At 40.0% G+C, this 15,551-nt stretch overlaps 2 protein-coding genes across 2 annotated transcripts in view; one reads left to right on the forward strand and one right to left on the reverse strand.

The window, feature by feature from the left end:
• Window positions 1-6,012, forward strand: part of aspn (asporin (LRR class 1)) — an 11,299-nt gene extending 5,287 nt beyond the window's left edge. Inside the window, exons 4-8 of the mRNA XM_085407999.1 lie at window positions 811-1,024; window positions 2,266-2,376; window positions 2,640-2,733; window positions 3,128-3,266; window positions 4,695-6,012. Of these exons, the coding sequence (XP_085264125.1) occupies window positions 811-1,024; window positions 2,266-2,376; window positions 2,640-2,733; window positions 3,128-3,266; window positions 4,695-4,892 (756 nt within the window). The 3' untranslated portion in view covers window positions 4,893-6,012. The remainder of the gene's footprint in view (window positions 1-810; window positions 1,025-2,265; window positions 2,377-2,639; window positions 2,734-3,127; window positions 3,267-4,694) is intronic.
• The window catches only part of cenpp (centromere protein P), a 119,852-nt gene that overhangs the window by 41,220 nt on the left and 63,081 nt on the right, over window positions 1-15,551 (reverse strand). The gene's annotated exons all lie outside the window — the stretch shown is intronic.

A 15,551-nucleotide genomic window follows, 5' to 3' on the forward strand; every position in this document is an offset into this window, starting at 1 on the left:
CATGGGTCAATATGGGAAAAGTTGACTGTTGTTATAAACATAATATAATGTCCAGCTGATGAGGTCTTTTGAAATAAAACTGGCCACATTTTTTGTTCTCCCTAGACCTTTAAACTGAGACACACCAAAGACAAAAAAACAGCACAAATTAGTACTAAGGCAACAAGAACAGACCTGGTTCTGAAATTTAAAATGAGTCACATTCAGCCCCAGGATATCAGTGACTGACCATGCTGTCTTGTAACTGTTACAGCTATGAGATAGGGAGAAACAATGCACTGATATCAGTCCAAGAGCAGCCTTCAAGGAAAAAAAGAGCTACTTTTTATAAAACTCTGCTGAGAGAAGCTTTATCTTTGATCTGTAGACAATGTTTTCTCAGCTGAGAATAAAACACATCAAGGCCTAAAACACTGAACAAAACCAGAACTTCATGCTATTATTGTGGTTAGTCACAGTGCTTGAATAGTGCAACTGACCAGCATCTTGATAGTGCTGAATGTTGTTTACTTCATAGTCTGCTCATTGATTCTAAATGTAATAAAGTCTTCATGACGATTCAAGTCTCACTATTGTAGTACACTACAAAAAAAGCACAACATAACTTGAGCAAAACATAAATGTTTTCAATCATAAGCATATGTTGTTCTTTGTTGAAAACCTTTTACCGAGCACAGGTTTAATGTTGGCCAGAAAAGTTCATTCTTTGCTGTTTCAAACTTTCCACTCTTTAACTTTGTGCAGGAAATGAAGCAAAACTGAATTTGAATCTATAAAGCTCTATTAAAGTTCCCCTTTTCCCTAAAACAGGGCCTGTTTCTGATCAACAACAAGATCTCTAAGATTCATCCAAAGGCCTTCAAAAACATGGACAATCTCAGACTGCTGTATCTGTCCTACAACCAGCTGATTGAGATCCCTGCAAATTTGCCTCCCAATGTCATTGAACTCCGCTTTCATGAAAACCAGATCAACAGAATTCAGAAGGATGCATTTAAGGGCTTGAGGAAACTTCATGTGTTGGGTAAGACCCACTTTTAGGTTCTTCTGTCTGGTTAACTATAGCTGTTCTCTAAAGGCAGTGGTGTATGGTTCTTCGTTAAGGAAAGGTCTGAAGATTTATTTATTCAGTCAAAAGAGGAATCATCAGGAGGTAATAACATTACTTTAACAGTGAAAGATAATCAAACAGAATGAAGGAATGGCTATAACCTAGATCTGGCATGAATAGTAATTACAGACTTACATAAAGGTCCAAAAAGCTCTTAATCCAACATAATAAAACAAGCTGGTTGCTACTGCCTTTCAACTGCCTTCAACTTCTACTGCCTACTCATACTAATATAGTATTTTATCATCTGCCACCTCTGTCGTTACAGATCGATAAACTAATAGTTAATGCAACAACTGCATCCAAACCCTATATCAATAGTCTCTATATCAATCAATCTAAGGACTAGATGGTTAAAGGAAATCATAGTGGCTCTAGGCTGCAGGTCAGTTGTGTTAGTCCAAAACATTGTACAGGTTAACATGCAATTGAATTTAGGCAACTAAAAACTCTTTACTTAGAGTACCTCAAAGGTTCCCCTCATGATTAAACAAACAACCTCTTAATGGTCAAAGTATTAGTGGTTTAATCACTATATAACTGTTAGTGTTTGTATGATAAATTTTATCTTCTCATATATCTGCAAGGGTTCTACTGACCATGCTAAGTCTAATTTAATGTGAATATGTCCACATAGATATGGTGGAGCTTTAGGCTTGAGCTTTTGGCTCACAAGAATATTTATACATGCACATGACCTCATTATTTGAAACTTTGACCATGTTTAATAGGAGCACCCATCATTGTAACAGTGTGTATTGTAAGACAGAAAACAATGAAAACCCAATAAATCACCTTCAAAAGACCAGTGGAAAACAGACATAACACTTCATTTGGACAAAGAGTTCTGCCATTACAGCAGCGACAGAATGATACGATCAGTAACACAATCACTTCAAGACCTTATGCAGACCAAGCCAAGATTTTGTTATCAATAGATCATTTAGAAGACTATTGTCAAGACTTTGCAAGCTGTCCAGGCTTATTGATTAATTCTATTTATAGAGAATGTAAACAAAGCTGTACAGATCTCCAAGAGCAACAGATGAGAATGTCATTACAATAGATCTGTTGTACTTTACTTGATGCAGGTTCTCTATTGAAATAATGAATCATTAATAATAAAACCAGATGTTTTGTGCTTACTCAAATAGAGCTGGGGGCCAACCCTCTGACCAACAGTGGAATTGAGATAGGAGCTTTTAATGGCCTGTCGACTCTGTATATCGGTATAGCGGAAGCCAAACTAACTTCCATACCAAAAGGTAGGATATCACTCATGTTATGTTTTACTGTTTTAAACAATTAATTTTAAAAGCTTTTACACTTTTCTTTCTCCTCATACACTGACAGTTTTACACACTGGGACCTAGCTACACAGTAAAGTTAGCTGTAAAACCACTAACTTCAATTAATATGATGTAATTTGATAAGTTTTTTGTCAAATCATTACAAAAGATCATAAGAAATAAATCATCTTAATGTGCTACTTACACTGCTTATAATCACTGTATGTTGTGTCTTCCAGATTTCCCATCCTCCATTACAGAACTGAGTCTGGACTACAACAAGATCTCTAAGGTGGAAATAGAAGACTTCATCAGATATAAAAACTTGCAGAGGTGAAAACCACCAATCCTTTAACCTAAAAGCTGATTTTTTAAAAGACATCCTTCACTAACACAGATTTCTCCTTCATGCTTTTGGTTAGATTAACTTAACTTTTCAATCAACAGGAATAACAAATTTGTAAACACTGGTGACTGTTTACTCAAACATTCAGAAATAAAACTGACACCAGAATTAAAAGGAAAAAAAAACACTGTCACAATTTATAGTGTTTTCACTCCACAGCATGATACTAATGATTTCCTAAAGACTGATTCTAGTTCCCACCTGCAATCTTGCACCACCAGGGCACCATAAGTTAGGAACAACAGACCGATATTAAGCAATTATGCAAGATGTTAAATTTTTTTTAAGCTTCTATATCTTAATAACTTGTTAATTTTACAGGCTAGGACTAGCTTTTAACCAGATCAAGTATGTAGAAAATGGCAGCCTTGCCAACACCCCGAAAATCCGTGAGATCTACCTGGACAACAACCGTATGAGAAAGGTCCCGCCTGGCCTTAGTTCCCTGCGCTACCTACAGGTGAGATATGGACACTGTCACAATGCTGCGACTTTGGTAAATAAAATTAGCAGCACAACTCAAACCTCTGTAAGTCATAACTGTGCAAACTTTATTTGTGGGTGAGCGTCCTTTTACTATAACAACAGATGTTTTAGACCAAATTGACAAAGGCCTAGAGACTCATTGTTGACCCCCTGGCAACAACCGATCAGTGAGCAGTTGTTGGAGGTTGCTAGCTGGCTGTAGGTGAAATTGGTAAAAAAGCTATTGCTATTCTTCATGCACCTTGAAAGTAGCTTAACTTGTACCAGAAACCTCCATTCGGTTTTCAACTATTTCAATATTATTCAGTGAGTAACTGGTGAGTGTCCAAACAGGTCAGGGTCTTCCATGCAAACTATGGGTGAACAGGAAAATCTTCAGCAACCAAAGCAAAGACAACCTAATGAGACCCAGCAACCACTTTCCAACTGTTTTTTTTTTTTTAAATCATTCCTCCCTTATACTCTGTGGTTGCCAAAGAATTGCTGACTGATGTCTAGGCCTGTTTGGCATTATTACCTTCAGTGTCTTTTTTACGCAAGCCTATTCTTGCATGTGGATGTGAGAGCAGACTATATTTTATATGTCCCTGAGTATGCAGGTTCTCCTCTAATCTGAGCATTTTCATTATTTCATATGAGTGAACTTGAGGGTCACTGCACTACAAGAAAAAAAAACTTGCAGGTGGAATGCACTTTTTCAAAACCCTTTTCTGACAAAATAATTCCTTACTTAAACTTAAAGGTGCAATGTATATAATCCTCTAAAATAATTGCCCAAATTAGTGCCTAGAGGAGTTTTAAGATGTCTGCTGATTTGTGAGACTTGTTTGTTGAAGTACTTGTTGAAGTATGACATGTGACATGTACTTTGGATGTGTTCTCATGGTGTACTCCAAAGGTTTTGTACTCCAAAAGTTTGGCAAAAAAACTAAACATCTGTGGTGTCTGCAGCCGTCTGTGTGCATGTCCACAAGCGAGTATAATCCTGGTGTAACTTTTTTCCACTTATATACACTCACAGCTGCTAATGTGTAAGTGGAACAAACATGAGAGCTTCCACCACTACTCCAATATAAGAGTAGCTTGAGCAGAAGTCTCACAGTCATGATATGGTTCTTGTAGAATGACTCAGTCACAATGTAAATAAAAAAGGAAAATATGTTTGCAGGAATATATTTCAGCCTTCCAAGCAAGACAAGACTCCTTTAACTTAGCAACCTGGAGTCATTAAGTAATGCCTAACAGACCATTCCTCCTATTGGGTTGTGTTTATGAGGTTCCAGTGTAGCAATAAAGCAGTAATAACACATAACTTTTACTCATGCGTAGTTTGCTGTAAAAAAAAAAAAAAAAAAAAAAAAGCAGAAGAATAACTAACACAAAATCCTGTCCATCTGTTCAGGTAATTTTCCTCCATGGCAACAAAATCAGCAGTGTGGGAATCAACGACTTCTGTCCCATCAGGGACAACAGCAAGAAGAACCTGTACACTGGCATCAGTCTCTTTGCCAACCCTGTTAAATACTGGGCCATACAGCCGGCAACCTTTCGCTGCGTGACCGGACGGAGGGGTGTACAGCTTGGAAACTTCAGAAAGTAGTGTGGAGGGAAATGATAATATAAGGACATAGCTGGAAATAATTCTGATAGGCTAAAAACAGATTAAACTCTCCTATTAAAGGGTTAACCGTTAAAAAACAAACAAACTAGAAAGATGTATATTTGAACCTGTAGCACACAGGGAATGAAAGTACCATTTACACCCTGATGAAGATGAAAATGATATCATAAGTTATAACACTAGGAAATGTTTTTAGCAGCTACAAACATCATGAAATAGAAGGATGTCACAGAACGAACAGCATTACAATCAAATCTTAAAACAAGCGCCCTGCTCACCTTTGTAAGGTGCATGATAGGATGTTTAGCTTTTGCCTTATAGCTTTTATTCTGTACACTTTCTTAGGAATAAAGCGCCTCCCTCTGGTCACTTTTTGAGCAAAATCACCCAATGATACGAGTGGTATTACATGCTGTACATGTATTGTTTAAAGAAAGGAGATTCTTTTTTTCTTATTATTTTCTTTCTAATTTTAAAACCGTAAGCATTGTTTAATGAGATGTAGAGTAGAAAAGTGTTTAAGTCTTTGTAATACTTACAAAAACTTTATTTGTATTATGAAGAAGCCTTTTTTTTCAAATTAGATGTTGTAATTATCGTAGAAGAGTCACTAGAGGCCACTAACAGGAGCTGAACAGCTACACCTATACTGAAATATCTTTTTCTTCCAGCAGAAGTCTGTACGGTCAGTGGTGTTGGCATTATGAAGTGCACTTTGCACACAGTGATGAAGTGTCACTTTGAAGCCCCATGTCTGTGGATATTTTACATTATCTCAATGCATGTTTGTTATGTTTTTATTTAGAAGCTGACAGCCTAATGTCAGACTGGATTATACATTGGTCTTGAGGCAAATACGTCCTCTGCAGGACTGGGGATATACTGATTACCTGTAACTAATGTATAAATTTACCCCTGTTTAAGAGAACTATAGCATCCATGTGAACTACAGTTAATTTTAAAATAATAAGATAGGAGGATTCATAATCTGGATATCTGAGAACATCTCATGGTCAACCATGTCCCTGTTTCTTCCAATGGTCTCTGATCTGAAATGGTGCTATATTTATTGAGGATGTCGCTAAATAAAACTGGAACATCTCCACATGTAAGTCTTGACTTTTTATTTTAAAAAACAAAATAGGTGAATTTATCATTTCTATTTGGGAATCTTAGAATTTTATTAATTCATTTTCAAATGAAAATAAGCTGTATACACATATTCAAAAATGAAACCAAGGAAAGTTAAAGTCTATTTTTTATAAAACTTAAATAAAAAATAATAATAGTTTGGTTATATTTGCATAATATAAAATACATACAATTTTATTTATAACATCAAGAAAATTATGTGTGAACTGCAGCCTTCAGACATTTTTGACTAAACATTATGAATGTCATTTAGTCTACAAAATATCAGAAACTAGCAAATGTTGAACATTTAAAGGGATTTTCGCCCAAGCTTTATAAAACTATTCAGTTAAAATTTTTAAGACGGAAAAGAAAGAAAAAAATCCTTAATAAAATTTTAGCAAATTGACAAATGTTGAGTCTCTGTACACTAGAGACATGGCACTCAAAAAATGCCAAAATCCTTGAAATGTATCAGAGAATTTGACAACAACAAGTGTGGTAGAAGTAACTACCCACTTCCAAGGGAAAACTTTTCAAAGATTTACTTTGGGGTAAACTTTTTTTCTTTTTTTTTTTTAGATAATGCTTCACAATAAATGCTCGAATAATTGCACAGTGCCCTCTCAAGATGGCTGCCAACTGATGAGACAAAGAACAAGAAGTAACGGTTCACACAAGGCAGAACTCCAGATTCCTTATTTGTTGTGCCTGGTGACATTTCGAGGACACCTGGGCCCTGTGCTTCGTACGTCGCTTACTACATCCAAGATCAAATGAAACATCCAAGACCAAATCATCGCGCTAACTCTGAGCTCGCTATTCCGGTTCCCCGAACACACCTGTTGTTGACGATTAGTATAGCTGGATGAAGTAATGTGAGATCACTGGGTGGCCCAACAGGGGCTACGCATCGATAGTAGAAACATTGATCGGCAACCCTTTGATTGGTCGGCGAAAATGTCGAAGGAGCGCGCTCGGTATTTTTCGGCAGCAGAGCAAGAACTCTTGAGTGAGGGATTTCAGGAGTTTCAGAGTTTAATTAAAACGCAAGGGAACACTGCAAAGGCTGCAAAAGCAAGGAGAGAGGGCTGGCAGAAAGTTGCTGACAAATCAAACTCGTAAGTAATTCAATAATAACAATAATAATGGAGTGGATTTATATAGCGCTTTTCAAGGCACCCAAAGCGCTTTACAATGCCACTATTCATTCACTCTCACATTCACACACTGGTGGAGGCAGCTACGGTTGTAGCCACAGCTGCCCTGGGGCAGACTGACAGAAGCCAGGCTGCCATATTGCGCCATCGGCCCCTCTGGCCAACACCAGTAGGCGGTAGGGTAGATTTATCATATCACACCATATTATCCAATATTATATTACATTATATTATATTATATTATATTATAATATGTTATATTATATCCCCTTTCACATTAGAGCCACAACAGGACCCACTAGAACATGGGAACAAGTAAAAGTGAAATATAAGAATATTCTACAGAATGGTAATATTTATCACTTATATTGCTTGTCGTCTCTTGGAAAGAGACCCTGGAATACTCTGTTTGTTTGTTCATAACAGCAACCAAGAAAAGGGCAGAGCAAAAAAAAAGACAGGTGGTGGTCCTGCACCCCCTCGTCAACAAGTTGGTTAAGTGAATAATACCCTCACGGGAAAATCGATATCTCTCTATGAGCACACTGTCGCGCTGAGCTAAAGGATCCTGTCTGTCCCGCAATATACGCTGAATTCTGAGGACTCTCCTTATCAATCTTGCACCTTCCGCAATGGGTTGCTCGCGTAAACGGACAGGACATGACTGCGACAGACTTCCCAAATCCACCTTCGCTTTTATAGCCGTGGTCTCTCATCTTGATTACACGAAGTAATTTACAATTACTACTCTGAAATATGAATTACATCTGTAATAATCACATACATGTAATAGAATGTTAATAGTACATTTCCCTTTTTTAGGGAATGACCTGTATGTATCTGTGTGAAATCAATAAAAGGATCAAGTGCTGCATTATCTTTAGTTACATTGATGTTATTTATTTATGGTGAAACAGTGGTGGAATATCGCTGTTGCTTTCGTATGAATGACGCGGACATACCTGCGTGGCCGCGATCTAATCCTGTTTACATAAAGTAAACCTGCTCCCCAGCAGGTTTACGCTTACGGCTCTGTTGCTATGACAGCAAGTCCCGGATGGGCTTCGGGGAACCGAACGATCCAGGATCACGCGAAATCGTCAACAATCTCATCCAGCTAACTCACTTAGCGCGGTACGAAGAACAGGCCCCTGCTCTTCATCAGATTGTTTGTTTTTGTTTTCTAGCGAATTCTCAGATTCAGATTCAGAAGACTTTATTTATCCCCAAGGGGCAATTGACAACTGATTCTAAGCAAAACATCTTGGTAATCCCTTCTAACCTACGCGCTGTAAAGTTTAGGTTGATGATTGTTTCATTAATTATGAAATATTGTCAAGTTAGTCCAAAACCAATTAGTTCGGACCAAGAAAATGAATTATCCAGCCTAATGCTGATACTTGGACCAGTTTATCTAACATGAGGCTGATAAAGAGCAGCAACATTTATTCTCCAGAAGATGTCACTGCACAATAAAAAGTTAGAGGCATTTCTCTCCGTGTCAGTGGAGGTCTGGAAATGAATCCAGAACCAGATTTTAATTTGACAAAAGTTTTCTTTGTTCTTTATGTTCTCTGCCATTACAGCCAAGTCTACCACTACTTTTAAAAAAAAGTATGTCTCCAAAGGGCCAGACTCGGGAAAAAGTGAAAGCCTGACAGCTCTTGTAAATCTTCTAATCATTCCTTTTATGCAACATTTAACTTACAAAAGCACTTTTCCATTGTACATTTAAAACTGCTTGCTACAGCATTTTATCAGCACTGTACAACACAGTAACTATTCATCCCAAAGAGTTAATGTTTAGACCTAATGTTTAGCTGTATCATCACTGAGATGGAAATTGTAGACATCCTGTGCATCATTGCCACAAAATTGAAGGAAGGACAAGACATCTGTTAAAATGGAGCCTCTTAAGGGTGTGGCAAGCCTGATCCAGGACTATAGGACAATGTATACTCTTGTATTGGGTTGCATCAGATACAAAAGGTAAGGTCTTTTAATATTTTGTCCACTCCGTGAACATGGAAGAGGAAGAGCAACATATCAGTAAAGGTTTCATAAGGTCACCACCATAACCTTAATAAATAAAATCAAAGTGGCTTTATCAACTCGTACATCATCACCAAGAAAAATAAATTATTTATGGCAATAATCCAATTTGTTTAGATCTTCCTGACAATGTACTTAAAGTGGCAGACATAACAGTACATCCTAAAACTATACTATGGACTAGGGCCGCACGATTAATCGTTAGAAAATCGCGATCTCGATTCATACTTATGTGCCATCTCATTTCCAAATGACAACGATAAAAAAAAAAAAAGATGATGACGACTGCACCACATTTTGATCCGGGACATAATCTGCATGAAAACAAGCGCTCACTCTTCCTGCTCAACAAATGACAAGGGCGGAGCCTTATACCACATGATACAGAAGCTGTGCCGTGTGATGCTAAAATTGGCAGGGAAAAAAACAACGGAGAGCACGTCAGGGATGACGAGCAAGTGACAGGAGAAAATCCGTCCCGGTCAACCACCCAAACATCAATAACGGGAACCTTATACAGCGCTTCCCTATACCCGTCAAACTCCCGCAGGCACAAAGAAATTACGGAGGCTATTACTTATCACCTGACCAAAGATATGGCTCCGATCAACACTGTGCAAAACGAGGGATTTAGGAAAATGATCAACACCCTAGACAAACGCTACACAGTGCCGTCCCGCAACTATTTTTCTATTGTTGCACTACCTGCTCTATACACGCAGTGTCGAGCAACGGTGGAGACGGAATTTCAAGCAGTACAACATTTTGCGGCAACCACAAAATGTGAGACATTTGTTGTTTTTATGTTTATTTATTGTTTTTATGTTTTATTTATTGTTTTTATGTTAAGTCTCAACTGTTACGAAGTTGATGTGCAGTTAATAAGTGCAATAAATATTTATATTGGAAAAGAAAATTGTGAGAGAATCATGATCTCAATTCTAAGCCAAAGAATCGTGATTCTCATTTTATGCAAAATCGTGCAGCCCTACTATGCACCAAAAAAGTGTCTAAATTACACCATAGAGTGCTACACTGCTTAAACCTGCAACAACTGAGGCCACTTGGGGGCAGCACAACAAGCTGTAAACAATCATGAAGTACAGCATATTAAAAGTGGTGTAGTCAGTATTTGATAGCTTTAGCTAACTTAAGAAATATAATCATGTATTAAGAAATAAATAAGTATCTTTGTATAGTATTTTACTTTTTTTTGGATAGTATTATTGTTGTTATTGTTTCTGCTCTATCCACTCTCCAGCTGTGATAAGTGAATTTTCCAACCATGGGACTAAAATAAAAAAAAGGAAAATCGTCACCAGCAAGCGTCAAAGTGCACAGTGGTGCTGGGCTGTGTTTTTAATAAACCCACTGTACACAGTAGGTGGGTGGTATATTTGTTGTTGTTTATTTCTCTGAGTAACGTATGCCTTTAACAAGCTTGTAACTTTATATTTCTGTATTTATGTTTATTATTGTTCTTGGTGGTTATAGCAGCTTGCCTCAAACCACGAGTTTGTTTTGTTCCTGATTTACGTTTCGCTATATTCTTTTTTTTCCCCTATGGACACTTTTGTTGTTAGCAACCAAATTCTGGATTTTTAGTCTTGTTTAACAGATGAAGATATAGGCTTTAAAAGTGCCCCCTCTATTGGGTTTTCCAAAATATTGTGTTGATTGCAGACATAAAAGGTTCTGCATTCCAGGTCTGCTAACAAAAACTATTTGACAAGTTAAACACAGCCATGTGGACCCCCCCCCCCAAAAAAACCAAAAAAAACCCCCAAAAAACAAAGAAACCCCAAACACTTTCAAGCTCTTACATAAAAACATAATAAGAAAGAGATTGGACGATAGTAGGTTCTAAAATTATTTAAATTGAACCTCGGATGAATAACATGACATTTCAAATAATGTTAATTACTTATTTAACAAAAATAAAACCAACATGCAGAAGGAACATGTGAAAAACTATACACCCCATGATTCAACAGCTTGTAGAACCACCTTTAGTAGCAATAACAATAGCGCATTGGACAGACACATGACTCAGTGACTAGAAGGTGCCCAGGTCCTGCAGAACTCCAGATTCCCTATTTACTGTATATATAGATGCGATAAATAAGCAACATGACTGAATATGGCAGTGAAAAATGAGATCAAACCAGAGTGAAAAGCATGACAGGCTGTATCTTTTCTTTTCTCTCTCAGCTTCTCTGGGAGTTTAAGGAGCAACAGTTCCTGCAAACTCCCAGATATCCAACACCTGCCGAGTGAACTCGTCACCTCCATCTTTACCTGAAACTATTATCTATAGTTTAAAGAAAATTAGCCTAAACTGAAGTACAGTAGGGATATGGATGGTTTGCTTCTGGTCTGTTTTGTCTTTTTAAATAAAGACTCCATGAGCTGTGGGTGGGGTAGAGGGGAACTGCCTCTCTCTCTTTCGCTCTCTGTCTCCAGGAAACATATGGAACAGATCTGCCATTTGGCTAGGCCTCGTTCTGCCACGTCTCACAGTCATACACACACAGACACACACACACAATCACAGTCCTAACATCAGGGCTTTTACCTCTCTTCACCCTCTACTTTTAGTCCTCTAACTATACTCCATCTTCAGCTTTATTATTTTCATGTCCTTTTGTGTCTTCCATTTTCTCCTCCAGTTATGACTTTAATCTACCAAATTTCTTTATTTGCTGAAGGTAGTTAAAAGGGGGGGGGGGGAGAAATAGATGAATGTCATGATGCTCCGAATGTCTAAAAAGAGGTCAAGTTGTTGGGTCCCAGTTGCAGTGTAGTTAAGGTCACTTGAAATGGAGCATATTTTTCCTTCTATTTGTACAGTTAAAAATTAGTGCAACATAATTTGACACAAATTACTGTACGTTTGGATTATGCTCAGTTCTAAAGTGATTTATTGGCAAATAATTTTAACACTGTAGGTTAAAACAGCATATTAATCATATTGGTAGAGTGGCTCTTATGACTTTTCAAAAAACACAACAAACCTTTAGGTTAATTTTTCAAACTCAGCTTAAAATGAAAGCAGCACAGAAACAGAGAAGAACAATGCCTTCAACACCAAACACTTGTAGTAATGTTTAAGAACAGAAAAAGGCCCAGCATCTTCCATCTACCAAGTTAAATGCTAATTTTCTGTTTTCTGTAGGGTTTTTTTTGTCATTCTTGTGCAAAATTTCTAAAAGACACATTTCTAAAAGGTTGTTGTGTGTACGTCTTGATGCATGCTCAATCATCCAGGTAATTAAATCTCCAAAAGTTGATTCTGTTCATCTGGACGTAGCGTTTTGTGGGAGAAACGTTTCATCACTCATCCAAGTGACTTCTTCAGTCTCAGCTGACTGCAGGTTTCCCCAATCTTATAAATTATTAAATCATTATGCAAATGTACTGTTGACATAAGCGCACATCCTGAGTGCGCTCAATGTAGATGCGTAGCACACGCACTGGACAAAGAGAATGCATCCTCCTCTGCTCCTCAGATGCAAAAGGAGGGGAGTAAAAGCTCCACAACTGAACTCCATTGAGCTATAAGATGCAGGAATGATCTTGGGAAAATAGGCAGCATTTGGACGCAATATGACCTTGTGGCCATCAGGAGAGAACTGTGTGCAGGAGGGATGCACAGACAGCGCATGAAGGTCACCCACTCGCTTTGCTGAAGCCAAGTAATGCAGTCTTATATGAAAGAAATTTCATATCCACAGACTCAATGGGTTCAAACGGGGGGCTATAACAGCCTCCAGCACCAAAGACAAGTCCCAAGCAGGGACGCTGGACTTAAGCTTGGGTCTAAGCTGGCGAACCCCTTTTAGAAAACGTATGGCAAGGGGATGTGCACCTGGTGTCACCCCGTCAAAGCCAATATGACAAGCAGATATAGCTACTAAATAAACCTTAATTGTCAAAAATGAAAGGCCCTTATCCAGCAGCTCCTGCAGGAATGTCAAAACATCCACAATAGAGCACTGAAATGGGAGAGTGTGGCGGTCCTGGCACCATTGCTCGAAGGCTCACCATTTGTAAGCACACAAGCCTCTAGTAGATGAGGCCCTAGCTTGTCGCTATCACACTAGGTGGCAAACCCTTAGCAATCAAGTTTAACCTCTCAGCAGGTAAGCATGAAGGCGCCACAGATCCGGGTGCGGATGAACCACTTCTCCTCCTGCCTGAGAGAGGAGGTCCCTGCGGAGAGGAAGCTGCCAAGGACTCGCTGCTAGCAGGCTGATTATCTCTGCATACCATGACCTTGTGGGCCACCAAGGGGCCACTAGAATCAGAGAGAGGGAATGCCGATGCACTCTCTCTAGAACTGGAGATATCATTTCCACTGGGGGAAATGCATACAGGAGCACGTCTGGCCATTGGTGCGCTAGCGCGTCCAAGCCCACAATGGTCGATTATGGAGAAGAACAGGGGGCAGTGAGTATTTTCCCTGGAAGCAAAAAGATCTATTTGCCTCTTGCCAAATAGTTCCTGAATTTGAGCCACTATTAAAGGGTGTAACCTCCATTATCTCTCCAGAGGACCCCCCCTGGAGAGAAGGTCCGGCCCCACACTGCACCATAACAGCAGAGAGCAAGACAGCTTCAACAGGGGAAGAGAGCGTGTTCCTCCCTGCCTGTTTATGTAAGACACCACTGTTGAATTGTCCGTCCTGACTAAGACATGCTGGCCCTCCAGGACTGGATGGAAATGTTTTAGAGCTAAGAACACTGCTAACAGCTCTAAGTGGTTGATGTGCAGCTCGCGCTGGGTTTCTGACCAGATCCCTCTCACTGATGCACTCTCGCACAGCGCTCCCCGCACTCTTAGGGAAGCATCTGAGAGCCCTGATGCAGCAGCCCGAGCTCCCTCCAGGGACAGAGAGCTAGCATGCAAGACGCGGTTACCGGCAGCCTCCTGATCTGATGCACACAGGTGGTGAGAGAGAGTCCAGCGTTGAAATGCTCTCATTTTTAACAGTCCAAGTGGCATTACGGCGATCATAGATGCCATCCTGCCCAAGAAACGTAATATTGTCTGGAAACGCAGTCTGCGTCCCAGCTGAAACTGAGCGAGGCAACGATGAAACGCGGCCACTCTGTGCTCCGACAAACGTGCGCGGCTGGAAAGCGAGCATATTTCCAAAAACCCGCAAACCATGACGGCTTCTGAGCTGGCAGAGGAGAGGGTCAGTCCACTTGCAGCTTCTCAGCAGCACAGCGAAACAGGGAGAAAAGAGAGGTGTCATCGTGGCCGACCGGTGCAGCAGCCGCAGCATCTTGGACCGACAATGAGCTCTCCTGCTCATCCTCCGACAAACCATGCATGTCCAGGCCGATGTCCAGCACGTCATCGTCTTCCTGGGGAGCGCTGGCGGGCTTCAACCCAGGCTGAAGCCCGTCAGCGCTCCTGCATGGTTCCGGCTTGTCATCGGCTAACCCGTCAACATATTCCATGTGGTCAGCCCAGCTAATTGCGGGGACATCGACCGGATAATCCTTGTCTTCAGACTTGGATGAAGCTGGGGCACCAGACTCGGAAAGGAGAGGGTCATGCCGTGCAACAGCCGAGCGTCCCAGCACTTTTTCCACAAACGTCACCCATCTTTCCAGGGTCAAGTGCCGGAGCTGGCTTCGGGCTCCGTCAACACTCTCCTAGCGTGGACAATCCCCAGGCAGACAGGGCAGGCATCGTGCTGGTCGCTGTTGTGCAAAGAGAAACCGCATCCCTGAGAACAGGGGCGAACAGAAGATTTCTGCTTTGCTCGCTTCGGTTTGGAGTTCATTCCAAAACGCAAAGCAAAACGCTGCACAGGAAAACTTGAAATTATCGCTCCATGGGCAGCCTACGCACCAACTGCGCAGTGGAGGCTAACACCAACAGGGGCAGTTAAGCTAAGTTCAAGTCGGCAGACAACGGAGCTAACTAGCAGCAGCTAGCTAGCCCAACTCAGCAGAGGTGTTCTCAGCGAGGTGAAGAGCGTAAGAACTGAGGGATGACTGTGATGACAGCGGCTATATGTGCAGGCAGGGCCGTGCGCGTGTCATCACACGTCATCTGCCTTGAAGGCGTGAATAAAGGTTTCTTCAGCCAGGACACGCGAGGGCATGATATCCCATACTTATGTCTTGTACCGAGTGAATCGACTGAAAGGGAACATTGAGTTTCATTGTTTGTTTTAAAAAAAAAATACATTTTAAGTTTGTTGTTTTTCATTTATGGGGTGCTTTCTGAAATTGTGTTGTGACTAATACATTTTTTCTGAGACATTGTATTTCCTGAA

This window comes from Rhamphochromis longiceps, linkage group LG5, assembly GCF_057381845.1.
Source record: "Rhamphochromis longiceps isolate RC_006_pf linkage group LG5, R_longiceps_female_GT1.1, whole genome shotgun sequence".
NCBI classification, from domain to species: domain Eukaryota; kingdom Metazoa; phylum Chordata; class Actinopteri; order Cichliformes; family Cichlidae; genus Rhamphochromis; species Rhamphochromis longiceps.